General features: G+C 42.8%; 1 protein-coding gene and 1 non-coding gene across 2 annotated transcripts in view; both read left to right on the top strand.

Moving 5' to 3' along the window:
* PALM2AKAP2 (PALM2 and AKAP2 fusion) overlaps positions 1 to 25,476 on the top strand; it is a 232,959-nt gene that overhangs the window by 193,024 nt on the left and 14,459 nt on the right. The window contains exon 10 of the mRNA XM_054397627.1: positions 20,027 to 22,418. Within this exon, the coding sequence (XP_054253602.1) occupies positions 20,027 to 22,418 (2,392 nt within the window). The remainder of the gene's footprint in view (positions 1 to 20,026; positions 22,419 to 25,476) is intronic.
* Positions 4,183 to 4,348, top strand: LOC128979875 (U1 spliceosomal RNA). The gene has a single exon (XR_008489452.1). It is a non-coding gene; the product is annotated as a U1 spliceosomal RNA (small nuclear RNA).

The raw sequence follows: 25,476 nt of genomic DNA, 5'->3' as shown, positions 1-25,476 counted from the left end.
TACAGCAGCAGACCAGGCTGTCTGAAATACAAATACTGGGTTCAGAGTCTGATCTGGAAAGGAGAGGTTTGAGGTGTGAGCAAGCTGTCTGTGCAGACTGTCCTCAGAAACAGGTTTTATTTCTGTCTTATCCCAGTTGTCTTTATAAGAATAGCAGATCTGATTACAGTACCAGGGGAAATTAAACTGGAAGAGCCAATTTGTTCTCATAAAATAAATAGCAGTTGCCTTTGGGTTTAGGGCATGCAATTTCCATGAAAGGAGGAGGAAGAACAGTTAAGATTTCTTACCAGATTAAATTCTTTGCAATTTCTGGTTATCAAATACACACTTAAACATGAGGAAATGTCCAAGAAAACTATTTATTTTTCAGAAGCCTTTGTTGCAAGAAAGAATTCTGTCACATTGGCTTCCCTGGCTACTCTGAGCCCTCTCTGCCCATGGGGGTTGTGGAGTCTCCCTCTCTAGAGATATTCAAAACCTGCCTAGATGCATTCCTGTGTGATCTGGTATAGGTGATCCTGCTCTGTCAGGGGAGTTGGACTCGATGATCTATCAAGGTCCCTTCCAGCCCCTTCCATTCTGTGATTCTGTGAAAATTAAAATCTGGATGGTGAGCAGGAATGATCTGACCAGTATCAAAGGTGGACGGGGACCTACACAGAAAACTGCCTTCCCTCTCACTGTCTGTGCTCCCTGACTTGTGGGGCCACACAGGTCAGAAATGTTTTACCTGCAGAGAAGGCTGAAGAATGTAGCAATTCACTTAAAAAACAAACCCCACCAAACCCAACAGTGACAGGGGTGGCATTAAAAGCCTTACCATGTCTTCTGTATCTTTATCGTTTTACTCTGGTCCCTTGCACTTGTTGTCCTCTGATGTTCACCACCCATATTTATTTCACTGCAGGCTTCATAGGGTAAATTTGTAGAAAAAATATTAAAAACTAGGAGATCTTTAAAATGTTTAGTAAACTTCAGCAGTTGCATGCTGAAGCACCAGTTTCTCTTCCAGCAGCCAGCCTTGTGGGGCACTTTTTGTTTCACAGTCCCAGGCAGATACATCTGTGGAGATAATGTAGTTTGAAGATAACAAGCTGAAATGGTGACTTTGGTCCCATATGACCTTCTTTCATGTGCAGGCAACTCTGCTGTGATACAGAGGAGAGAGATAACACTTTCTCTAATGAGATGTGTGTCATGAAAAGACTGTTAGTACAGAAAGAGGTAAGGGAATACTTCTGCTATTTGTTTTTTTTCTGCTATTGCGCATCTTGAATTTAGTGGTGCTGTCTGACAGGCTCAGAAAGTCATGCAGGGTGTTTATTTCCTGAACAGGAAAGGGATGCGCAAGAGGATTTGTTTGGTTTACCTTAAGCTTGCATACACTTGAATAGAATTAGCCCTTTGCAACAGGTTGTAACATGACCCTGTGGTTAAAGTGGTGCAGTTATTTCCACTGTGGGAAGGTCTTCAAGCTGATAGGGAAGCATCTGTGCCCTGAGGTTGCTCAAAGGGCTTGCATTTATCTGACCACTATAGCTTTGTTACTGCTTCATCAGGAGATATAACATCACACAACTCTTTCTGCCACATTAAAAAAAAAAAAAAAGTAATTGGGTCCCCTCCTTTGTTCAACCATAAGCACAAGGTGCAACCTGCAACTGAGATCTGAGATAGCTTCTCCCAGAAGCACTCAGGGGGGTTAGCATAGACTGTACCCCACATCTAATGCCTAAGTGCATATCTTGAAGGTTTACAAGGGAGAGCTGCTTTGAATTAAAGACAACTCCCAAAGTCACAGTCTTTTGCATGGGACATGGTGCCACCTACAACTTTTTCTTTCACTGGTTGAGCTCTTCTTTGCATATCTCACCTGCCTCTACAGGTGGCCTCCTGGCACAGAGAGTGCAGTCTTTCTCACCTACAGGTTGAATTCTGCACTAAAAGTGTGTATGACCTGCCATTTTGAGAGACAATTGGGCTGCAGATCTGAGGATCCTTAGATTTGCAGCCAAAAGCAGGAGTTACCTACCTCATGCTAGCTGTTGGAAAGATTTAGCTGCATCTTTGCAGCATCCAGCATCCAGCATCTTTGGCTTTAATGTGCATTCCTGCTGCAAATTTGGAAGACTGGAAGCCTGAAACACATGAATCATTTTGAAATGGTCCTTTTTTCTTAGGTACTGTGACCAGCATCACTCTGTCTTTTTATAATCTTGCCCTTGATGTCTCCAGAAGACAATACTTGCTGATTGTTCAGTAGATCTGTGATTCTTGCACAGACTCTCCACACTTACTGCCTTTCAATATGGTGTGCTGTAGGGGCCGCAGGACTCAGGCACTTACTGTTTATAGTCATAAAGAAGTGGTGATTTAAAATGCAGACATGTCACAAATCTTTGCTCTTCAAAAAGTAAAGAGCAATCATTTTAAAGTATTCTTGGACCATTGTGAGATAGATGTCAGGCATTCTTATTTGTTCCTTGATCATTCAGCCATTTCAGGTTTCTGTTCAAGCTTTTCACTTCAACCAAGAGTACTAGAAATTTTTTTTTTTTTCAGAAAAAACTTGTTCTGTTGGAAGGGCCTAAGTCTTTAAGAAGAATCACAAAACCAACCAACCAAAACCAAACACACACACAAAACAAACAAACAAATCTCCAAACACTACTTATTTAAAGTTGATGGGAATAGTGGGTCCGAATTCCTGAGAGATAAGAAGGTTGGGTTTTTGTCTGAGGCCAACTCTGGCAGAAGAGGGTTTAGCAGGGTGCGTCTGCTGCCTTGACTGCTTAGTTACACTGCTATACTGCATACAAGATCTTTACTACCAATAGCCCAGTTCATTCTTGCCACATGCCAGTATGTTAAGGACATGCTGTTATTCCTGTTTCCCAAGTCTAATTGGTGTGAGAAACAGATGATTTTTTTAAAAAGCTGGTTTCTAGTAAAAGTCTTTTAGGTTTCAGTGAAAACTGAGCTTTTCCTATGAGTCTGCAGCAAACAAGTGTCTTGAGCACCATCTCCTGCACACCTGGGTAGTGCTCCAGTTACAGCTCTGTCCTCCAGTGACCTCCAGAGCATGTAGGGCTTTAGATGGCTGGTGGCAGGGAGCGTACATAAGATAAATGTCTTGTGACCTTCTGCTCCTTCAGTGACCACAGGTGAAGCAGGGTTAGTTTAATTTCATACTTAATGAATAAGGAGCTATGGAAACGGCCATTTAAATCCATACAGTTTAATACAGAACATAATTTCTCTGTGAGGCATTTATCCCTTGTCATAGTGATCTTTCTATCCTCATCATTTTTGAATGATCCAACGGGGAAAAAAAAGGCTAATCAGGGAGCAGTTATTACTATGTATTTTAGTATCTGCCCCTTGTCCAAGCAGTATGAGAGGTAATATATGAAAGCACACAGTATTTCCTGTCACTTTAGGCTCACCAAAGCCACTCTTGGTTTTATATTAGGACAGGGATGGTGAGTGTTAATTTTTTGTTTCCTGTGAGAACCTTATTTACAGTCTGTTTTCAGAAATTCATTCACAGACAACAAGGAGCTTCTTACCTATCCATTTTAAAACTGGAGAGCCTTGACTTGCCTCATTTAATGTGGCTTGGGAAGGTGGTCTAGGATCAGATGAAGACAAGATACCACTGTCTTCAGAGGTTCCCATTTCAAAATCATAGCATCAACCAGGTTGGAAGAGACCTCCAAGATCATCCAGTCCAACCAATCACCCATCCCTAAGCAATCAACCAGACCATGGCAATAAGTGCCTCATCCAGTCTCCTCTTGAACATCTCCAGGGATGGCGACTCCACCTGGGTGTGACTCCCTGGGTAGCACATTCCAATGGGCAATCTCTCTCTCTGTGGAGAACTTCCTCCTAATATCCAGCGTATACCTCCCCTGGCACAACTTGAGACTGTGTCCTCTTGTTCTGCTGCTGGTTGCCTGGGAGAAGAGACCAACCCCCACCTGGCTACAACCTCCCTTCAGGTAGTTGTAGACAGCAATGAGGTCACCCCTGAGCCTCCTCTTCTCCAGGCTAAACACCCCCAGCTCCCTCAGCCTCTCCTCACAGGGCTGTGTTCCAGACCCCTCACCAGCTTCATCGCCCTTCTCTGGACACATTCCAGTACCTCAACATCACTTACTTACCTGGTAACATCACATACTTACCTGGCAGGGGAGACACCATGATCAGGCAGGTGGTTTTCCTAGGCTTATCCTTTGCACTCCAGGTTTGCTGACCCCTGCGATTTCCCCAAATGCGGAAACTTGGCTGCATAATTTGTGGTAGTGGAGGACTGTGAAAAAATAGCATTGCTGTGCTTTTTCATTATTGCTGGTGGAAGATGGCTGTACCTTCTCTTTACTGATGCTCTGGAAATAGTCAGAAAGCAAATTAATATCTTACATAATCCTTCAGGTATGTAAAATACACTATTCCAACACTTAAGCTACATCATTTATAGCAGCATATGTAAGGTGACACTAAATTCAGAGTGTTTTAACTCAAAGTCAGCATGGTCAGCGTAGCTCATATTTTTAGCTTTAACTATCAAGCCTCCAGGAAACCTAATCCAGAGGTACTCAAATGTCAGTAGCCCACAGGCAGCAATAATGAACAAGAACTGTGCTGTAGAAAACATTGTGCTTTTTTTCCCAGTCACCCTTCCTTCTAATTTTTTTTTTATGTTTTTCCCTGTCTTCAGTTGTTTTCCATGTGGCTGACACATTTCCTACAGGCTGGAGACCACTACCCTGACCTGAGTCTTCTAAAGCAGAAGGTTAGCAAAGGTGCCCTAAGCACTTCAGTTACCTTTAAGTCTCTCCTGTGGAAAGAATATAGTCAATCCTTTTTTTGTTTTGTTTTGTTTCCTAGTAGGTAAAAAATACTGCTAAATAATGCTTGGAGCTTGTGTCTTTCACAGCCACCCTTCCAGTAATTGCTCCTTTCTAGTACTAAGCCAGTCCCACATTGTGTTGTTGGGTTGTGCCCTCTCCCTCAAAGGAAAAAAGACAACCACCAACCCCAAACCAGTAAACTCCTGCTTGTGCTACTTGAAAACAGATCTTTGAGCCTGTGGTAAACATGATTATTTTGAGGGGAGCTCTAGAGGGGTGGGTCCCTTACAGGTTAAGTGAAGTCATGCTCTTTTTGAGTAGTGTGAACTGGCATTTTCCTTTTAAAACAGCCTCTTTGTGTGAATGGACTGAGGGTGTGGGCTGCCTCTTCTGAAAAAAAAAAAAAATAGCCCTCCCTCAGCCTCTGACATCACAGTCCTTTAACGAGCTGAGGAAGGAATTTGACTTAACGAGCCCCAAAAAAGTGAAGTCTCTTGTGGAAAAAGACATTTTGGGATTTGCTTCAGGAGCAGAGAGAGAGAAAGGGTAAGCTAAGATTTCTGACTTGTAACTTCTATCTTTGTTAAAACCTTTATCATTCAATATTGGGAGGAGTATTTAGAATACTATCTTTCTCTGGGGTGGCTGTGGGATTTGTTGTTCTGTGGCTGCTCCATTCATTATAAACAGTAGGCAGAGCTTCTGAGATTTACAATTTTCTACTTAGGTCTAATCCAAGAGAATAGTGGTTTTAGGGAGTTAAAAAAAAACAACTTTTGTATATCCTGTGCATGAGGGAGCTAGGAAAGCCACCCACGTTCAGTGTGTCTACTCTTCAGGCAGCGCTTGCAAAGTCTTTTGGCTGAATTCTTTAGTTCTTTTGGAGTGGTGTGTTTCCCACTAGTGGACTTCTTGACACTGTAAAGCAAACTCCAGCTGATAAAAAGGCTTTAAGAGTGTCTTCATCTTTTAGTTGCTTAGCACTGAAGGAAATTAAGTGTAATAGTGTGAGCAGTCACATTTAGCAGCAACAGCATTCCTGGTTTCTATGGCATTTGATGCACGCTGTGACACTTGGTTGATACCTCTGGGCATGCACCAGAATATTACATTCTTTAGCTCCTGAGAAATTAAGAAGGGTATTTTAGGATAAATCATCTGAAAGCCAAGATGACATGATCTTTCCTTCTAGCCTGTATCAGGTTTTATGTACACAGTCTCCATAGCTGAAGTCTCATGCAGTCAGTTCAAATCAGTATTTGCTGAGTTACTGCTTGTGTGATGGGCTTGTAAACAATATTCTTTCCTGCAGAACTTGTTAAGTTGTTTTTGTCTGCTTTGTCTCTCCCCTAAAGCAACTTGACCTGGAATGTGCCAGACTTCTGTTTGTACAGAAATGTGAGGTGCTGCTTGGCAGTTTAATGGCCTTTTTATGGCTGTTTAAAATGCCTCCAAAGAAAGCATTTCCTATCAGATAGCAAATTGTCTGAGAAATACGGATGACAGCAACCTTTAGTGTAACAGTTCATTTAGCATTAGTGATCTTGCCAACATTAAATGAATTAACCAACATTTATTTCATTTTTTTTCTGTAATTAGTGGGGAAAAAAAGGAAGAAAAAAAAATACAGAACCCACAACTAAGGGACTGGAGCAATTGGACTTTCCAAGCAGAGCAGTTTGAGCTGAAATAGCCAGTGAAGTTAACACCATTTTCCCCTACTATTATCTTAATTCTCCACTTGCTGAAAGAGCTAGTGATGAATGCTTTAATCAAATAATATCCTAATGTAGTCCAGATGTTCTGTAGGTCATTTAATCAGTGGCTTTTCAGCAGGAAAAGAAGGAATAATGAGTCCAATGAGGTTGGAAGCAGGGAGGTGAGCAGGGGCGGAGGGGCGGGAAGTAGTAGGTGCTGAAAGGGAATGCCTTATTCCCCGGGATTTCTCAACTGCCTTTTTTCCCAAATAAGGAATTAGAAAGAAATCCTACCCAAATCTTACTTTCAATGAAATATTCTCCTGCAGGAGACAGTGAGATGACTGTAATGCTTAGTTTGTGTTACGAGCAAAGCTTAGATGAAGTTGTGAACTGCTCACAATGCCTGACTCACATGGTAGGTCATATTTATAGCCTGGGGACAGCAATGGCATGTGGAGAATTTAGCAACATCCTCCTTTTTAAAGACTCTACACACTTAGCCTTTTACTAGCAAAACTGTTCTGTAGACCCTGCAGTTTGACTTTTTTTTTTTTTCTGTTAAATATTACTTAATTCGCTGGCCTTTTGGTGTAATGGTGTGTCAAAGTTCCCATATCATGTCGGATAAACTGGAGTCATTGTTTTCATTTTGTGGGGGATGTGCCTTCTTTTTTTACAGGCACAAGTTAAATTGCATGCATTCTCTTAGAATTGCAGTCCACTAGAGCTACAAGGTTCAGGATCTTGTGTGAAACCTCTAGCTTGGAGCCCAAATGCTGTTTTCACTGTGGCATGTTTCTGGAAAAGGGGGCTGGAATGAAAGCATTTTGCAGCCTTTGCAGAGGGCTCTGAGTGTGTGTGACACATTGGAGAGTGTGACTCAGGAGAGGTGATGTGTGGGGCTCGTGTTAGAAGTGGCTTTGTTCCCCACTTGTATGTGTAACACAGCTGTTGGCAGAGACTTCAGTTATATTCTTTGATCACCATTGTATTTTCCCCTTCTTTTGTAATTCAAACGATTTTTGAGCTAGGATTAGGCTAGATTTCCTCTTTCTTGATGTCTTTTCAGTTTTCCTTTGATAATGTTCAGTGATCTGAAGGTAACAGCCTAAAATACATTTTGGGTAAAGCTAAATATAAACTGGCACCTTTTTAAGCCACAACATACACTACCTTTATACAGAGTTCCATAGGGGTCTCTAGCTTTAAAATGAGTTCATTTCCTTGAAAAAATGGGAAGATAAAGCACCAGGTGCTCAAGCCACTGGCTGGTTCAGTCCTGGTGCTGTAACTCTCCCAAATCTCACTGCCTGCAGTGAAAGAAAAACATTGTTGTGCTCTTTGTGCTCCAGGCAGAGCAGGCTACCATCAGGTGAGACATGCTGCACCATGTGCAGTTATCTAGACATACCTATGTGTAAGGAGATTTTGCTGTGATGGGTCTTAACCTAATGGATGAGAGCAGAGGTAAGAAGTCCTACTCACAGAGGCAAAGCATCAATAATAATTTTTAACCTTCTTCAGTTCTCAAACAGAAATAGGTGTTTAGACTTTTTTCACATTTCTGAGCACAATTTATTCCTTTAGCCCTCTCTCTGCCACATCATTCCTGTCTAACTCCAGTAGATACTGAACAGCCATGCCCATTAGAAGTGCTGCAAGTATTAATTAGGCTTTAAGAAGTAGTTAAATGCAGTATGATCTCCAGCAGCTGGAATTTCTGAAGGAGAGAAGTGAAAAAGTGAAAAATAATCTACCTTAGTCTTTGTTTGCAGAGGTTTGTTGGTCCTTGCTTCAGTTAAAGGATTCAGTTCCTGCAATGTTGCCATTGAAAGTAAGTGGTGAATGAGCTCCAGTTTAGAGACATCATGTGTCTTTGTTCAAAAAATGCCATTTGGGCCATTTAGGAGGGATTTTCAGAACTCTATCAGCAAGTGAAAGAATATCAGAATAATTTAATTTAATACTAATACATCTCAGAAAGCTTACTTGTGTGCTTCTGGCAGGTTTACCTCTGTTCTTCCAACGTATTAGGTCAGTTTTCCTAGCAGCCCTAAGTGAACTGTGGGGCTTTTTGTCTTCATTTGCTGCCTTCCTCCTGCCCCTGCCTAGCCCAAATTCTTTTGTCAGAAGGTCCCTTTCTCTTGGACCAAAATGATTAATATGCTGGTATTTTTCTCTATATCTTTCATTTGCTGAGGAGGCTTGTAGCTCCATTCTTTAGATGGAAGAGGACACACACACACACACACACACCCCCCCAGTGCCTGACTGAAAAGACTAAGGAATTTTGGAAATCCCCTTGTCTCATTGTTTTTTTCATGCAAGTGACCGTAAAGGTCACCCTTTCCTTGTGCTGACATTATCTAGATGGGTTAGAGAGTATTAAAAGCAAGGCTTAGTTTGGCGTCCTTTCCCCTCCCCACTGGGATTAGATCATGCTTTACTAGAGCAATTGTTCCATCCTTGACATGTGTTGGGCAGATTTCAACTGCAGCATTTTGTGAGGTAGTAATTTTTCATGCATGCATTCAGAAGGTGTTTTCTGCTCAACTCAGTATCTGTATTGGACACTCTGTTAAGCCGAATATCTTTCTGTCATTGAGTTGGGATTTCTCCATTTTCACTTGACATCAAACCAAAGGCTAAATGTGAGAGAGTGCTACTGACAGAGCCATGAGCTCTCACTTCAGATCCTCCAGCACATGCTGTGGGGAGCCTTTACCAGTGGACTCTGCAAATGCACTGGTTCATGGTACAGGAGTTCATCTGTGTCTTTCAACTATGAAGAAGAAATTCTTCTTCTGTTCCTTAAGGATTTTATAATATTTTGTATTCCCTGTCAGGTAGTGGATGAATTCCTAATTATTTAACATTCCTTATGTGTAAGTTGGATGTGGTGATCTTCATTTACTCCAGCAAACTGTTGCACTTCCTTGGGTAGCACTGGAGACTGCTTCAGGAAATTGTATTTACCATTTTAAGTGACTTGGCACCACATTCTCTGTAAACCAAATATCCCAGCTGTTGGAAGCATTTAATTCTTGTTTCAGCAAAGATAGATTTTAGAGGCAAGCCACAGAAAAGTAAGCCTTAGGAAAAAAATGTGTACAAAGGTTAAAAGTGCTCACCATCTGTGGTGGTGTGGTTGATTAATATGCTAATATGTTTGTATTGACCTTGAATCTAGTGCTGTCTCTCTGCAGCATTGGTTTATTTCCCATGCCCTCACACGGGGTGTACTGTCCTGGTCATTCTGTCCTAGGGAGCTGAGTGAAGCAATCAATTTGGAAATGAAAGGAGCATTGAACTGATGAGAGTGATGAGAAGGAACACATTTTTCTGGATGAAATGCCTTCTTATGCATGCATTTACTGCTCTAATTCAGTTGCACTTTCAGGCTGACCTACATTACAAGAAGCCAACAGTGCAGAGAACAAGAGAATGGTCTTTTGAATGCAGGTTCTTGTACCTGAAATCATATTATCACCAATTTACTGATCTCATGGGTACTAGGAGCTCACAGTTCTTATCATGTGTCAAAAATGCTATTCTGAAACTCTTCAAAGCATCCTTTTACCTGGATGCTGATGGAAAATGGGGGATTGGGAGGTGGCAATACCAAGTGATGCTGCAGTTTTTGAATGAAAATTTAGTCACTGCTTCCTAAAATGACAGGTTTCTTGATTACTGCAGAACTAAAGAGTTTGCCCAGCCCCACACACTGTAGTGTACATCCCTTGGATCACTTTCCCTAGTGTCAGCTATGTAACCATTGTATTCTAATCACTTCTGTGATGTGCTGTGTTGGGTTTTTTTCCTTTAATTCTGAAGTTAGCAGCCTCTTGTTTATAAATTTTAATTTCTGTGTAAAGCACATCATTCCTGCAGGTGCTTTGTGCAACTGCAGTTCTTTGCAGCAATTAATATATTTCATACAAAGTAGTTAGCCTTTTGTGGTGGTGGTTTTTTGGGGGTTTATTTTTCCCACAGGAGCTGCACAAGAATTAACTTTAAAGAAGGAAGATAGCTGTTTTTCTTGCCCCTATAGCAATAGTTGAAATCCAGTCATTAGGACTGCAAATTCTTCACAGAAAGACCATATCTTTATTTTTAGGGCATAAGAGAAAATAAAGGGCATAAAGGATCCATAGCTTCTTATCTGTGGAAAACTGCTTTCAATTCACATACCTTGGATTTAAATTTGCATACCTTGGAAGTACAAAGGTTTATTCCAAAGATGGATTCTGGATTGCTGAGTTAAAACTTAACCGTTTGACATTGAGGGCACAGAAAATACTGGAGCTATAAAGACACGTTTGGAAAAACACAATATCATTCATTATGTGCTCATCATTAACATATCCAATCATACATCATTACTCATAATTTTTGAGCCATTTTTCTCCATCCTTAATTTATTATAGCAGCAAAAGGAGATTGGGCTTTGATTTGATAAGAGCTTTATTGTATGTCATGTAGGGAAGCTGAAGAATATTGCAAACCCTTTCACATTTTCTGAGTAAATGCAATCACAACTCCTCTAAAACAGACCTAAAAAATGAGACATACAAAAAACCACTCATAAAATGTCACACAGCAGGCACTCCCAAGTAGCCATTTGTCTGGGCAGTGAGTATATCCCCATGTCCCTTACTATGTCTGTATTCCAGAAGGACCTCTCACAGCTTCTTAGGGGGAGGTTGTATGCAGTTGTATTGATTTTAGACTATATTCTTGTGATTTCTGAGGTGCTTAGCTTTTCATAAGGGAAATTTGTCCATAGCACTGTTTGGCTACCTCAGACAAGTCACTAAAGACCATAGAGAGCTGCTTACAGCAAATGTCAGTTGTGACACTCAATGCTGACACATTTCAGTCATTGGAAATGGTTTCCATCTGTGCACTGACGACACTGTGTACTGCACTGTGAGAGGAACAGGCAAGGTTTTGCCTTTTGTGTGCCTCTGAATGGATTATAAATGGAACTGTTCAAGGTATTGCCAGCATGTGCCCAATGTCTTAAATTCAACAAAGTTGGGCAGCCTGGATTTGGGGATTTATTGTTTTTCTTTTCTCTCCTGGTACTTGAATTCTGTCAATTTTCATTAAGTGAAAAATTGGTAAGTTTTTTTGAAAACACTTTCAAAAGTATTTTCTAAAACTTTTAGGAGTCAATATAAAAATACTGTCTTGAAAAAGGGAAACTTTTCACACAGAAGCAAGAAGACAACACTTTGGTTCGGGGCTTTTTTGTTGTGGGTTTTTTTGTTTGTTTTGGGTTTTGGTTGGTTGTGGGTTTGGTTTTGTTGTTTTTTGTTTGGTTTTGGGGGTTTGGGGGCATTTTGGGTTTGTTGTTGTTGGGGAGGGGTTGGGTTGTTTGGTTGTTTTGGGGTTTTTTGGGTTGTGGGGTTTTTTTGTTTGGTTTGGATGGGGTTTGTTTGTTTGTTTTTAAGGAAAACACATGGTTCCTGAAACCCCAGGTACAGGACACTATTCTTGTCATTGCTGAACTTTGTGAGGTCCTTCTCTGCCTGACTCTCCAGCCTGTCCATTTCTTGCTGAATGGCAGCACAGCCTTCTGGTGTGTCAGTCACTCCTTGCAGTTTTCTATCATCAGCAAATCTGCTGAGGGTACACTCTGTCTCTTCACCCAGGGCATTGCCAAATATGATAAACAAAAGTGGACCCAGTACTGACCCCTGGGGAACATCAGTAGCTACAGGCCTCCCAACTAGACTCTCTGCCACTGATCACAATCCTCTGAGCTCTCTTACTCAGCCAATTCTCAGTTCAACTTACTGTCCACTGATCTAACTAACACTTCCTGACCTTCCCTACTTGGATGTTTGGGGAGGCAGTGTCAAATACCTTGCTGACATCCAGGCAGACAGCATCACTGCTCTCCTTGGGATGTACCCTCTGTGACTACCCAGCTAGTCACACCATCATGGAGGGCTATAAGATTGATTCAGCATGATTTCCCGATGGTGAAACCATGCTGACCAATCCTGTTAACCTTCTTTTTCCTCCACATGCTTAGACATGACATTGAGAACGAGCTGTTCTATCACTTTTCCAGGGCTGACTTGCCTATGGCTTCCTAGGTCTTCCTTCTTGCCCTTTTTGAAGATTGGAGTGTCACTGTCACTTTTGAAGATTGGAGTGACTGTTGTCTACAGTCCTCAGACACCTCCCCAGTTCTACATGATATTTCAGATATGATGGAGAGTGGCTTAGCAGCAGCATCTGCCAGCTCTCTTAGCACTTCTGGGTGTATTCCATTGCAGCCCATGGATTTGTGGGTATCCAGCTCGCCTAACTGATCTCTAACTCAATCTTTCTCAACCAAGGGAAAGTCTTATTTTCTGCAGATTTTCTGTTTTAACCTGTGGGATATGAGCTTCCTGAGGGCCAGTCTTAGCAGTGAAGACTAAAGCAAAGGTGGTATTCAGTAATTCTGCCTTCTTTATAAGTCCCGTACCAGAGTGCCCACCTCCTGCAGCAGCAGGCCCACATTTTTTCCACATTTTTCCTAGACTTCCTTTTGCTACTGATGGACTTAAGAAAGCCTTTCTTCTTGTCTTTGACATCTCTTGTCAGCTTAATTCCAAGAGAGCCTTATTTGATGCATCCCTGCATGCTCTGATAGTGTTCCTGTATTCATCCCACGTGGGCCCATCTCTTTTTCCACATCTTGTAGAGTTCCCTCTTCAATTTGAGTGTTTCTGGAAGCTCCTTGATCATCCATGCAGGCCTCCTGCCTCCTGTACTTGATTTCTTAATCACAGAGATGCACTGCTCTTGAGTTTGGAGGTGGTATTTGAATATTAAGCAGCTTTCATGGCCCCTGCTACCTTCTAGGGACCTTGGATTCCTCCAGGTTGGTCTCTGAAGAGGCCAAAGTTAGCTCTGCAGAAGTCCAGGGTTCTAATCCTTCTTATTGCCCTGCTTCTTCCACACAGGATCCAGAACTCCACCATGTCATGGTCACTGCAGCCAGGACTGCCCCCAGCCTTTACATCTGCAGCCAGATGTGAAGGTCCAGCACAAGGTCCAGCAGCACACCTCTTCTCATTGGCACCTTCACCATCTGTGTCAAAAAGTTGTCATGAATACAGTGCAGGAATCTCCTGGACTGTTTGCACCTTGCGGTGTTGTCTTTCCAGCAAATATCAGGGTGGTTGAAGTCTCCCGTGAGAATTCCCAGGGCATGTGATCATGAGGCTGTCTGTAGAAGACATCTTTCAGCTACCTGCAGAAGGCCTCATCAACTTCTTCCTGATGTTGTGGCCTGTGGCAAACACTCACAATAGTGTCACCCATGTTAGCCTGCCACTTAATTCTTACCCATAAGCTCTCGACTCATTTTTCATTCCCCTCTAGGCTGAGCTCAATATATTCCAGTTGTGCTGTCACTTAAAGAGCAGCTCCACCACCTCACCTTGTTGATCTGTCTTTCCTAAAAGGTATGTAGCTGTCCATGACAGCATTCCAGTCGTGCAAGCCATCCCTCCATGTCTCTGTAATTGCAATGAGATCATGTCTTCATGACCCAGATCTCTGTCTCTTCCTGTTTATTTCCTATGCTGCATGTGTTAGTGTACAGGCATTTCAGAGGGGTAATTAAGCCTGTGGGATTCCCTGAAGGGGTACAGGAGGATCCACCATAGCTATGCACATCCTTCAGGTAGCTGACTTCCTGGGTCTCATCTTGGAAGGTAGCCAAAGAACATTTGTTGGTGATTTGATTGGCCTGGCTCTGATGGAGTGAGCACTGCCATTTTGGATCCCATCCCCCTGTTGTTGTCATGTGGGATGAGGTAGGGTGGTGGTAACTTTCTGAACCCCTGATGTGTGAAAGCGAACATGAGCTGTGAGGGATGGATCCTAGTACCTTGTACAACTCTACTTTTGCTTTTGTTGCTCATTGTGAACTGCAACACTTCGGTCTCGTTCCATCTTTCTATGTAACATGACTTCTCTAAAGAAATACTTGCTCTTGCTAGCTAGCATGGAGCAATACTTATGTTAGGTTGTGTTTTCTCACTGGACAGGGTGATCATCTGGAAGCACAGAGGTGCAAGTGACTTCTGTGTGTTTGCAGTGCTTGGGTCTGGCTTCATGTGCAATGCAGATGGTGACTGCATTCTTCAAAAGGACGAGCTGAATGAAAGCAGCTGCTCTCTTGAAGCTTTGCCAGTCAGCCCCCTAGTAAATCTATCATTTGATTCCTTTTCATTACCTCGTCAGAGAGGCAGGCCAAGACAGTAGGTGAAGAGAAGATGACTGACATCAGCAAGGAGGTGTGGATTAGCCAATCAACCATAGGCAAAAATAATTTTAAGTTACAACGTTGTACTAAAATTTCTAGAGGTATGGTGGGCCCCGGAGTTAGATCCAAGAACAGAGGAGTAACTGGCTCAGTCATGAGGCAGTGGGAGGAGAGGCAGGTGCAGTACTTGACATCTCCAAAGGAAGATGAGACCTGAAAAAAAATGGAAAGTCAACAATGCTAATGATGCCAGGAGACCAACAGCATCTAAACCAGTCCTGAAACGTGGCTGGAGCGCTTGGTAAAAGCCTGCCATGAGGAAACAGTGTTTGAGACATTTTAAACCACAAAATATTTTTTAGTTGAATATTTTCCTCTCTCTCCCTGCTCCCCTTCCCACCCTCCTCTAGCCTCACCCCCCATCGCTTCAGAATAATGGCAGTGTGGCTCAGAAAGATTGCCTCCCACTTGTTGTCCTATGCATGTAACATTGCATCAAACAAAGGCAGGCACTGGCAGTGCATTTGCTGGGTCTTGCTAGTAGCACACCCACTTTTTTTATCCTTCTAAAAGAGCCGATTGCCCAAACACACACACTTTTGTAGATGAAGAATTCAGGCAAGAAGGAAATATGCTAATAATTCTCTAAGATGCTAATAACTGCTGTTTACTGAAGTGCAGCAGCATTGTAGAAATGACACTTAACGACCCAGTTGCATCTTGATTTAAATGAATGCACATTCAGAGACGGTGTAAATTAGCAGTAACTTCTGGAAAATCTGAGTATGGATGAGCAGTGTATAGGCTATATTGATGGCTATAACTGGAACTGAATGCAGCCCTTTTCCCATTTACAGGCCTTTGTAATAGTGCAGGCTTTGAAAAGCCTCCTCTCTGTAGGTGGCAAATACAAAGCTGTTGGCACATACTTAGCACCAAGGAGCAAAAGCAGGCCCCTGGCGAGCTCGACTCCTTTTGCCAGAGAGCTGAGACAGGGGAGTTGCGTGCATCCCAGTGCCCTCTTCCCATCCATGCTGTCACCACCCCAATGTGTGCCATTTTCCCAGACCTAGCCAATTATGCTGGACAGGCTGTGTGGCCCGAACTGTCTTGAAAAGCTGTGTTTTGTCAGCTGCTTTCATCCTGCTGATTTTCTCAGTTACATTCTGAGGAGGGTTAGAAGGCTCAGAGAAGACCTTATTGCTGTCTACAACTACCTGAAGGGAGGCTGTAGCCAAGTGGGGATTGGTCTCTTCTCCCAGGCAACCAGCAACAGAACAAGAGGACACAGTCTCAAGCTGTAGTTTTTGCCTATTGGAATGGGCTGCCCAGGAAGGTGGTGGGGTGGATGTCCCTGGAGGTATTTAAGAAGAGCCTGGATGAGGCACTTAGTGCCTTGGTCTGGTTGATTAGATAGGGTTGGGTGATTGGTTGGACTTGATGATCTTGGAGCTCTCTTCGAACCTGGTTGATTCTGTATGTGATTCAGTGTGATTCTTCAAGTCAGTAGATTGACTTCTGCTCCCCACAGGAGTGTCCAGAGCATACTGTCATTCCCATGGCCTTGCAGAGTTGTCCCCAGAATCTGCCAGAATGTGTTGAGGGAAAAAAATGGGTGGTATTTTTAATCATATTTTTCCCTCCTCTAGCATTCCTCCCTGGCTTCTCTGCCTTGCTGAGAGCCCTTCTCCTTGCTCAGTTACTAACCTCTGGGAAGGAAAGGCTTCCTCCCATAAGTAGCAGTGTTTCCTGGTAGGTTTTACTGCATAATTGTCTCTTTTACTACATAATTACATGTGCCACACTAATTGCACAGACACATGCACTTTCAGAATTGCATACTGTCGTAAATGCGTGCCCTGATTAGACAGTTACATGTGTATGCCTTAATTGTGAGCTATGATGAGAGGGTGGGCTCTTACGCATCAAGAAACTGGTAAAATACTGTGCCTGTGGTTCTTTTCCCTAACGTGGATACCCAAACATGATATAATCTGAAATGGTTCATACTTCCAAGGAGTGGTAGAAGTAGACATGCTTTAGTCAACCTCCCTGCAGTAAGCAGGCACATCCCCAACTAGATCAGGTTGCTCACAGCCTGATTTTGAATGTCTCCAGGGATGGGGCCTCTACCACCTCCCTGGGCCACCTGTTCCAGTATTCCACCACCCTCAATGTAAAGAACTTCTTTGTAATGTCCAATCTAAATCCACCCTTCTCTAAATACATTGCCTCTTGTCCTTCTGCTACCTGTCCTTGGAAACAATCCCTCCCCAGCTTTCTTGTAGGATGTCTTCAGGTACTGGAACGCTGCTATGAGGTCTCCCGAGAGTCTTCTCTCTCCGGGCAGAACAACTCCAAACTGTCCCAGCCTGCCTTCATAGCAGAGATGCTCCATCCTTCTGATCATTTTTGTGGCCATCCTATGGACCTTCTCCATCAGGTCCATATCCTTCTTGTGTTGAGGCCCCAGAGCTGGATGCAGTACTCCAGGTGAGGTGTCACCAGAGCAGAGCAGAGTGGCAGAATCACCTCTTTTGGACACACTTTTGTTTCTGCCCAGCATGTGATTGATTTTTCTGAGAGGGAAGTACACATTGTTGGCTCATGTCCAGCTTTTCATCCACCACTACCCACCAGTCCTTTTCCACCAGATGACACTCCATCACATTCTCCCCAGCCTGTACTGATAGTAAAGACTGTCCCAAAAAGGTAGAGCAGATATCAGAAAGGTGTTGCAGTCTTCACTGCCACCTGAGTACCGATTGAGTCATGATACCTGGAGCTCTGCAGGCAAATAAAGAGCAATTCTTGCCCTTTTAGTTAATAGAAAGTTTATTCTCTTATTCCTGCTATGCCCACTCAAAAAAAGTAAGGACTTTTTATACTGATTGTTCTGTATTGGTCTGCAGAACATCTGATTTCTTGAATATATCTTTAATAGGGCTAAAGAAGGAACTGGCCACATGTAGATATTAATGTAATATGCTTTAAGTGAAGCACTGCTAGAAACTTCTGTTGGAGAATTTCTAGGTTCAACAGAAATAAAATGCAAGTGGAACCTGTGAAGTGTATCAAATAAAATCTATAGATAAAAGCTGCTTGGTTGGTTGTTCTTAAAGGATTTTCCCAATCTTTTAAGCACAATTAATAAGAAAATCTATAATGGCTGAAGCCAGTGTTCTCTTCAACTGTGGACAGCTACAAAATCAGCCAGAAAGGTCTTTCAAAGTGTTTTAGAAAAAGCACTTCTGGTTGGATGAATATAATTCCATAAGGTGTGTGTCAAATGCATTTTACTGCCTATGTAAACCCAGAGACAATGTGATTGTTCAGGTCACTGCTAGGGGATAGTGTGCTCCTAGCTGATCATTTTCTGCTACAGTGTGTATTAATAGCATGCAGGAGGTGAATACCAGACAACAGTGCCTTTGTTGGGTGGCTTCTGAATTCACAGGGTTGGGTCAGTACCATTTGCTTCTGAAGTCCCTGCCTCACACATAGAAACACATGTAGAAAGAGAGCTTGAGACCTTAGATAGATACCAAGTTTCTGTTTTAAAATGTTAGTCAAAGTGAAAAGATGTGTCTCATCTTGCTTTCAGGAGTTAGGAAAAGTTAGCAAGAATTGGCAAATTCTTTTTGAAGAACAATGTTGAAAATGACCTCATCTTTCCTTTTGACCTTTCTTTTTGTTTTGTTTTGTTATTTGGTTTGGGTTCTTTTTTTTTTCTTCCAGCAGTAAAGAATTATGGAGACACTAATGAACATAATCAGAAGTTCCTTCAGACTTTTTTTCAAAGGACATTGAGTAGGCCACATAACCACTAAAATCTGGTCAAGATTTTACCTGAACGTAAATAGCGTCTCTTTCAATTCTCTCCTTGAGAGCAGAGGCTACACATCAGGGACAAATACGAATCCTGTACATCTGCATTGCAGATCAAAGCAAAGGGAGGGAGGGAGGAGACCATGACTGATCCCTGTCATGCTCCTTGTGGTGGTCTTCATGCCATGGGAGTTGCAAATGCTTCCTGTCTCTCAGATCCTGTTGCGTGTGGGTTTCCGTGTGGGCTGAAGAAAGATCCCATGTGCTTACAGCGCTGTGTAATTCTATCCTGTGTTTGATGACCAGGCTTGATTCACTAGAAATTAGCATCCCCACTGTTGCCATGTCCTTTTTCCTGACTTGGGATGAATTGCCCACTCTTCCTGCGTGTTAGCATCTCTGTGAAATGGGATAAATAATACTTTTCATCTCTAGAAGCTTTAGAAGATTTTTTTGAAGTGCAGAAAGCGTTTTAAAAATAGCAAAATCACAGAATCACACAGAATCACAGAATTAACCAGGTTGGAAAAGACCTTTGAGATCATCAAGTCCAACTTATTACTTAACACCATCTTATCAACTAAACCGTAGCACTAAGTGCCTCATCCAGTCTTATTTTAAACACTTCAAGGAACGGTGACTCTACCACCTCCCTGGGCAGCCCATTCCAATGGCCAATCTCTCTTTCTGTGAAGAATTTTTTCCTGACATCCAGCCTACACCTCCCCTGGCACAGCTTGAGACTGTGTCCTCTCATTCCGCCTGGGAGAAGAGGCCAGCCTCCACCTGGCTACAACCTCCCTTCAGGTAGTTGTAGACAGCAATAAGGTCTCCCCTGAGCCTCCTCTTCTCCAGGCTAAACAACCCCAGCTCCCTCAGCCGCTCCTCATATGGCTTGTGCTCCAGACCGAGTCTCACCAGCCTTCTTGTCCTTCTCTGGACACGTTCCAACAACTCAACATCTTTCTTAAATGATAGATGTTGTGTCCTGCATGTGCAAACCTCTGAAGAACCTAAACTACTAAGTCAATAATAACTTGGAAATCCAAAGCTCCTTTTTAGTGGCAAGCTAAGACATAGACATGAATAATGACAAAGTGAGGATGGTAAGCAGATGGGAGGTGCTTAAACGGAAGTTTGTCATTGTCATACTATAAGCCTTGTCCAGCTTACGGTTAGGTAACTTTCTATTTTTTGTGTTAATGATTTGCCTTTCATTCCTAGGCTCTGAGGGGCTGCTTTAATCTCAAATTTAAGGAGTCCTAGGATTTGCTTTCCAGATGGTGTTTACGGTGGGGTGGGGGAAATAAAAACCCAACTTTATTATTAGGACTTCATCATAGTTTTGTTCTCTTTTATCTTAGAAATCTTCCAGAATCCCTGAGGATGACATCAGGTTGAGAAAAAACAGAGACCAAAACTGTGCCAATTTCTTGGAGCCAGCTACTGTGCTTGCTACAAAGGAAGAGAAAATGGAAATTGAAGTTCCAGTTTCTGAACATAAAAGCATCACCACAGTGGCTTCACCGCATCCCATAGACAATCCAACCCGTTTCTTTTCCCCTGCTGCCAGCCACAATGGACTTAAGGACAGGCATGAATCTCTGGACAGTGAAGTTGCTAAAGAAATCAGATACTTAGATGAAGTGCTGGAGGCAAATTGTTGTGATTCTGCTGCAGATAATACCTTTAATGGGACATCCTCCCCTGAACTAAGTTCAGTCTCCGTTATGGATGGATCAGGAGCATCTGTTAATGTCAGTAATGATTCAGTATCCAGTGAAAGGGAAGAAAATGTAGCCAACAAGCAAGCACCTTTGGTAGTTGAACCATGTGATGCTAGCAAAACAGATGAAAACCCAAAATCTAATGGCCATTCCTTGGGTGGAGTGAAAGAGGACACTAGGGAGAGTCTGAAGGTGCCAGGAAGTCCCACTTCTTCAAACAGTTCTAGAAGATCCTCTAAAGATGGAGAAACAACTCTTACTACCCTTAAGAAAGAGGCTAAGTTTGAACTACGAGCCTTCCATGAAGACAAAAAGCCCTCAAAGCTCTTTGAAGATGAGGAAGAGAAAGAAAAATACAGGGTCCGTAAAGTGAGACCATCAGAGGAAATGATGGAACTTGAAAAGGAAAGAAGGGAACTCATTAAAAGCCAGGCTGTCAAGAAAAACCCCAACATTGCCGCCAAATGGTGGAACCCTCCCCAAGAGAAGACTCTGGAGGATCAACTGGATGAGGAGCATCTAGAATCCCACAAGAAGTACAAGGAACGCAAGGAGAGACAGCAGCAACAAGGTGCAACACCAACATCCTCCAGACAGGTCAGCTGCTCCTTTGTGCCTACAGAGCTAGTTAATATCAAGAAAGAGGATATTGTTACAGAGCAAATTGACTTCTCAGCTGCCAGGAAGCAGTTCCAGCTGATGGAGCATTCAGGTCCCTCTCAGGGTCAGGCCCCATCGAGGCGGTCAGGAACACCCAAAATGTTCTCCATCAAGCCCTTCTACAAAAGCCTCAATCCTTCACAGGTAGACAGGCCACTGTCCTCCGTGACAAGACCCGTTTCAGTGTATGGGCAGACAGGACAGCCTGATTGTAACAATGCCACTGTTGTCAAAGCACAGAAGGTCTCCTGTACCTCAGAAGATGACACAAATGCTCAGACTACCACTGCTGACCCAGTGCAAGAGTTGCCATGCAGTGATAGTCCCAGAGCTGGACAAGCCTCAAAACTGTGGGCAGAGGAGGGAGAATTCATGAGCGCAAGAGCAGTCTTGACAGTGGTGAAAGATGAGGGACAGAACGTGCTAGACCAGTTCCCAAAGTCAGGCAGCGCTTCTTCGCCTCCTGAGGAGCTTGACTCTGGCCTGGATGACTTGTCTGTCAGGTCTCAGGATACTACTGTCTTGGAGACCCTTTCTAATGATTTCAGCATGGATAACATCAGTGACAGCGGTGCCTCCAATGAAACCATGAGCGCCCTGCAGGAAAGCTCACTGGCTGATTTCTCCCTGCCTCAGACACCGCAGGCTGACACTCCAGCGGAGGGCAGGGGAGAAGGCATCCCCAAGTCATTCAGTGACCCAGGCTGTGACTCACCTTCCTCTGCCTTGGCAGACTCCATGCTGATTGATGACCAGCTGGAGTACCATGCTGGCCTACTGGTTCAAAATGCCATCCAACAAGCCATAGCTGAGCAGGTGGATAAAACAAACTGCAAGGAAGAAGAAATCACGGCAGAGAAGGAGATTTTGTTCAGAGAGCAGCCAGCCACTACCAGGCCAGCTCCATCCTCCAAGGAGCAGCAGAACCCAATGTTTGAACCACCCCAGGTGTCTTCACCTGTGCAGGAAAAAAAGGATACTATACCAAAGACTTCAAAAGAGGAAGACTCAGGACTCAGGGAAGGGAAGAGTTCACAGCAGTCGCCCGTGTACTCAGCCAGCCAGCCGTTCCTTGTGGAGGAAAACAGGCATGAAGTCAGCTATTTCAGCAAGTACTCAGAGGCAGCTGAGCTGAGGAGCACTGCCTCCATCCTTGCCACACAGGAGTCTGAAGTAACCGTGGGCCCTTTCAAGTTACGGTCGAGGAAGCAGCGGACTTTGTCAATGATAGAAGAAGAGATCAGAGCTGCCCAGGAACGAGAAGAGGAGCTGAAGAGGCAGCGGCAAGGTCTGCAGGTGGCACCAAGCCCTGTTATGAAGAGCGCTCCACCCATGCCCACCAGAACTGTGTCTTACAAAACTGCACCAGGTAAGAGCCCAGAGCATCAAAGGGGAAGTGAAAACTGACTGGAGGGTTACATCAGGTTCTTTTTTTTTTTATAATTTTTGAATTAATGTGTAATTTTGTGGAGGGCAAGGAGGTGTCATGACTTTGCCTGGAAACTACAGGTAGGAAGAAGGCATGGTACAACTCAGCTTTCCTTCTGTAAGCACATTTGTGAACAATTTTGTTTTTTTTTTTTCCCAAATGGAGTGCAGAAGTAACTTACATACTCTGTTGGTAATCATTAGGAAACCCTGTGCCTTGTTCATCCCATGTCATGTTGTAGTGTGGCATGGCTATTGCTGTGCTGCTCAGACCACCGACTAAAACTTAGGACTATCACAAGGAAGGGCAGCAGTGTGTTTTGCAGCTGTGTGGCTATTTGAAAGACAAACATAAAAAGCCTTTTTAACAGGCTTTCTGTTCTCTTGTACATCATTAAGGAAGTGCAAAAGTAGTGGAAATTTACAAATTTTGGGGGACTGCATCAGATTTTACATGTGTTTTGCTTTCTGTTTTCAGGTAGTTCTTGGTCTTCTAAATGAACTTAGTGTTGTAAAAGGATCTCATAGCTGTGGTTTGCTACATATTTCAGCTATTGTCATTTGCTACTGAATTAAACAGGCATCACACATGCCAAAAAAGCGTACTACAGTCTGTAGAAGTTCTCCAACTTACCAGCTTCTATGTCCTTGTGGTGGCATTCACAGCAGTTATAGCAAAACCCTCTCCTACTTCCCCTTTTCAAAAAATAAAATCAAGCACTCATGCCTTCTTAGTATAACATGAAAAAAGAAATATAAAGAAAAACAATAGAAATATGTGCCAGCTTATTTCTGTGTAGTAGTAGTTTTTATGAGTGTAGACCTACGTAAGATTTTGTTAAAGCATCATTGCGAAGAAACACAGATTTTAACCAGAATGTTTAAGTCCTATCCTTACTTCCACAGCTGTAAACATGAGCCCATGATGTCTCCAAAAATTGTGCAGGGTGATCTTTTTCTACTCCAAGTCATGGCAAACTTGACTAAAGTCTGAATTCGGTCCATTACTGAGTCTGATTGTGAATTTGGAGTGTTATGCAGTGCACAAATAGCTACTACTTGGTGTTGTTTCTTCTGCAAAGAAGAATGATTTTAACCTGTTTTCTTGCCAAAAAAATATAGCAGATGTTGATGATTTCTGTGGAGTGCTATGGTTATTACCCCTATAGAACAGCTTTTTTGATAGTAAGCTTTCTCCATAAACTGAGGTGTTTTGAGCAATGTTTGACAAGATAGGAGAGGCAGGGCACTATAGACCTTAACTAAGAGGACTTGTGTAAAGGTGTGCTTGTGTCTGACAGCATCATCTGTAGTTGCCAATGCTTGAAATGATGCTGATGGTGGTTGCTTTTTACTCATAAGTGATGTTGGAAGGGTTGCTGACACTAATGCTTCTTTTAAGGTAGCATCTGGGAAAACAGTGTACTTCTACTTGTCCTTATTTCTCCGCACAACAAGGCGTTTACTTGGTGCCTGATGTTAAATTGTACATTCTAGAAAGAATGATAAACTTGTATATATATAATGAACCATTCCAGAGAGTTTCCTTTAAATGTCCAACTGCCATACATTCAAGAAAGAAAATTGGGATCCATTAGCCCATGATTCACGCCACTGCAATTTGTAGCTGGTGAAGAGGCAAATGAGTAATTTCTAGGAAAAGATGAAATATGGCAATGTGTAAAGTTTTCATTGATCAAAAAAACCCACAAAGAGCAGTGCCAAACTAGGTCTTAAATCTTTCACTGGTGCTTTCTAAGCAGTGGATGTGCTCAGCAGAGCTCTCAGCAAGCAGAAATTAGCTCTGCACTCCTAGCATTGCAGGGTGCATACTTTCATCTCATACTTGCTGTCCCTTTAGGCAGCTGTGCTCAGGTACAGCTTGCAGGCATCCTTCAAAGCAGAGAGAAGGAATACTGTGCAATCCCTTGGAAGATCTCAGCAACCTTCATTTTATTTTAACATGTAGAGTATCTTTTCAATATAAACAAAACAACAAAAAAAGTGATTCAACAGAAGCAACATCATCTGACTGCAAAACTTAATTGTACAAGGCCAGTTAGTGAGGTGACCTACAGAGGATAAAGGGAAACCTACATGTGGGTAGGCACAGTAAGGAATATGCTGTGGAACATGTCTGACAATGTAATCTGAATATCTGGTTTTGCAGGGGGAAAAAAAATCATCTCAGTAATGATAGTGATAATGATAGTAAAAAGAAGAAACAGAGGTATTTCTATCACCAGTTTTCCTTTCCTAAAGAAAGAAATGTCACTCTTAACATCCGGATACCTCAGCAGAAAGGGATTAGAGGGGTCAAGTCTAATTTTAAAAATCTGTTGCTAATCCTTAAATGGTGGGAAAGTGAAAACTCACCAGCGCTCTTTTGAGGACATGCAGTAATTAACTTAATTAGCAATGGCCTACCTATCAGGATGCTTTATGGTGGTGAACTAGGCAGAGTAGCTTTACTAGGACTCCTGGTGGTCCCTAGTTATTTATTACTCCTGGCCGACTTCACTGCTTTGAACCCACCCTGGATGATGGAAACACAAAACACACAAAAAAAGGATTGCAGTGGCATGAACTGCTAATTTGAATGAAATGTGGAAGATTAACACAATTCCTGTGGGTGTATGAGTGAACTAACTGCTAATTACTCTAGAAAACAGCCTGTTTTTACCACCCTGACATGCAACTGACAGTAACACTAAACTTGGTGTCTGCCAACCACCCAGCACAAGCCAACCTGATTCCTAGTAATAAAATTCTGTACTGCTAATAAGTATCCTTTAAAGCTGTTTGTGGTCCTTTGAAGCAGCCTTTTAACCCCTCTCAGATCCCTTGAGCAAGACTCAGAGTAATTTCAGTGGAACGACTATGTGCACAAAAGACAAGACCTTCTCCAGGGTATTTGTGGGAGGGTGAAGGGAAGAACCTATGTGAACTCCTTTCCCAAGAAGTTGGGATTTCCTCATGAGGAAACCCAGGAAAGACAA

This window comes from Indicator indicator, chromosome Z, assembly GCF_027791375.1.
Source record: "Indicator indicator isolate 239-I01 chromosome Z, UM_Iind_1.1, whole genome shotgun sequence".
NCBI classification, from domain to species: Eukaryota; Metazoa; Chordata; class Aves; order Piciformes; family Indicatoridae; genus Indicator; species Indicator indicator.
This window is presented reverse-complemented; position numbering and strand designations above follow the sequence as displayed.